The following is a 2,500-nucleotide window of genomic DNA, read 5'->3' as shown; positions in this document are numbered from 1 at the left end:
TGCCTCACTCCTGAACTAACATGAAAAAAGGTCAGCAAGCCCCACCCACACTTTACAGCACTTTCAGTACCAGTATACAGACTTGCTATTAGTCCTTGTTGGAATTCCTCTCAGTCTCAGGATCTCCCAGAGTGATTCCTGATGCACCATGTCGACCGCCTTTTTGAGGTCGATGTAGGTTACAAGCAGCCTACACCCAAACTCAAGACGGTACTCTAAAGTGACTTGAAGGATACGGTCCATTGTGGACTTACCAGGAGTGAATCCAGATAAGTCCAGCCTCTGATGCCACAGTAGCTGGTCTCTGATATGTCTCAGAAGGATGCGGGCGAGAACCTTGCCTGGTACACTGAGCAATGTGATGCCTCGGTGATTGCTGCAGTCCCATCGATCCCCCTTCCCCTTCCAGAGAGAGATGACCACAGAGGTCAGGGGGAACAGTACTAGACCACCAGATGGCAGCCAGAACATGCAAGCCCCATGCCATAGCTTCACTACCAGCCTTTAAGAGCTTAGTTAGGATGCTGCAGATACCTGCTACTTTGCCACTCTTCAGCTTGAGGATCGCCCCCCTATCTTCAATTAGGAGGGAGGATCCTCACTAATGAGTGGGTCTGTCAACAGAATCTCGGCACTACCCGCATCCAGGTTAAATGTTTGTGGGTCAACCTGGTACAACTGCTCACCGGCGAAGAGGGCTTAGAGTTCATTTTTCTCAGGGCTTGGTATGCAGGATGAAGATCATTTATTAAGAAATGAGCTTCTATCTCTTCTGCAAGACTCCTAAGAAACTGTTCCATATCCCTTCTTAACAGTGAACGAGTTCTGCGCACTTGAGAATAGTGCAAATCCGGGTCCCCTGTCAAGACAAGCTGCATGGCAAGCATCTGTGGCGTCCAGTGTCTCCTGCGAGATGAAATTCTATCTTACTCTGGGGCATTCACCAATCGTTTCTTGAACTGCATGAAGCGTTTCATGCTTGAAGATGTCCCGTGGAAGTACAGGGTACATTAGATTGCCGCGCGCTGCAAAACGACCAGAGACTGCCTCAGCAAATTTGACGGTTATTATATATATATATATCTTCACTTCCATTGCTCTGATTTTAAAATTTCTTATGACATGACACTCAGTAAAAAAATTGTCTTGAAAGGTGCATATTGAAATTCCTTAATTTTGAAATTTGTAGAGCTGCAATTTTTTTTTTCAGAAAACATTAAAAAGGGCCTGGACTGCTTTTACTTTGGGAGCTTATTATTTGTGATATACTAATTCCAATATGCAGCTTTCTTCCTCTGGGTGTCTTTTAACTAGCATCCAAAGGAAATTATTCTTTGAATAGTTTTCCGTGAATATATTTTTTTTTATATGTAAAAAAAAAAAAAAACTAAATTTTCTATTTATTTATTTATTCATTTTGTGTGTGTGTGGTGGTGGGGGGGAGGGGAAGGAATACATCAATTTATATATATATATATATATATATATATATATATATATATATATATAAGTATAATACACCTATTGTTTAAGCTGTTCAAAAAATCAAAATGTCTTTTAGCAACCATAAGAATGACTCCGATGGAAAATGGGACCCCCTCATGAACACCTGCATGGGTTCACCAGGGGTACAGCCCATAGCATCACCGCACTCCTGAGCACAACATGCACTACTCCCCATACTGTTGTATTCATCGACATGGAGAAGGCTTTTGAATCAGCAAGTTCTCTTGCCATTCAGAACTTAATCCACACGGGAATCAGAGGCAGACTCTTGGCCTGGATTGCTGACTATTTCAACAACAGAACAGCAAATGCCAGATTTCAAAGTCACTTATCTCAGCACATGCCACTTGAGAATGAAACGCCTTAGGGTGGGGTTCTCAGTCCTGCTCTGTTCAATACCATAATATCCAATATACTCAACATTCACCTACCAGAAGGATGCAAGATCATCTCTTATACAGATGATCTGGCAATCATGTACTTTTCGCAAGCATTGCCTAACTAGAGCCCAACTTTGTCTGGATCTTGTGTCTCAAGAGTGTTGCAGGAAGGGTCTCAAGTTTTCGGCAGCAATATAAAAAACTATAGCTCTGAGAACCAATGTCCAAAACAAAACCCTCACTGTCCAGGGCATGGATCTGGAATGGGTTAAGGACTACCTATACTTTGTGGTAAGGATGGGCCACACACTCACTTTCAAAAAGAAGATCCAGTACCTAGTTGACCAAACCAAACAAAGACTGTTTGTCAAGAAAATATTGACCAGGAGACACATAGGAGCAGGACACAAAGTACTAAGAGTATTCTATGTACATGCTGACCGGCCTATTGTTGGCTGTGCTACTGTCACCCTTATTACTTCCAGCCCACCATTAAAAGAAAAACTGGAGAAAGTCCAAAACTAAGCGGCCAGGATCATTCTGGGTGCCCCCATATGGATTAATGTCATAAACCCCCTCATGGGGGCTGACCTGCCGTCCCTGGACACCTGCAT

The 2,500-nt window shown here is 43.0% G+C and overlaps 1 protein-coding gene across 1 annotated transcript in view; it reads right to left on the bottom strand.

Moving 5' to 3' along the window:
- Nucleotides 1–878, bottom strand: part of LOC138859686 (uncharacterized) — a 1,272-nt gene extending 394 nt beyond the window's left edge. The window contains exons 1-4 of the mRNA XM_070115505.1: nt 677–878; nt 445–576; nt 71–341; nt 1–15 (exon numbers count right to left, since the gene is read on the bottom strand). The exon at nt 1–15 is cut by the window's left edge and continues 394 nt beyond it. Of these exons, the coding sequence (XP_069971606.1) occupies nt 1–15; nt 71–341; nt 445–576; nt 677–878 (620 nt within the window). The remainder of the gene's footprint in view (nt 16–70; nt 342–444; nt 577–676) is intronic.
- Nucleotides 879–2,500: the final 1,622 nt, after the last annotated feature.

This window comes from Penaeus vannamei, chromosome 3 (assembly GCF_042767895.1).
Source record: "Penaeus vannamei isolate JL-2024 chromosome 3, ASM4276789v1, whole genome shotgun sequence".
NCBI lineage: Eukaryota > Metazoa > Arthropoda > Malacostraca > Decapoda > Penaeidae > Penaeus > Penaeus vannamei.
Note: the sequence above shows the minus strand (reverse complement) of the source record. Positions and strands in the feature narration are given on the sequence as shown.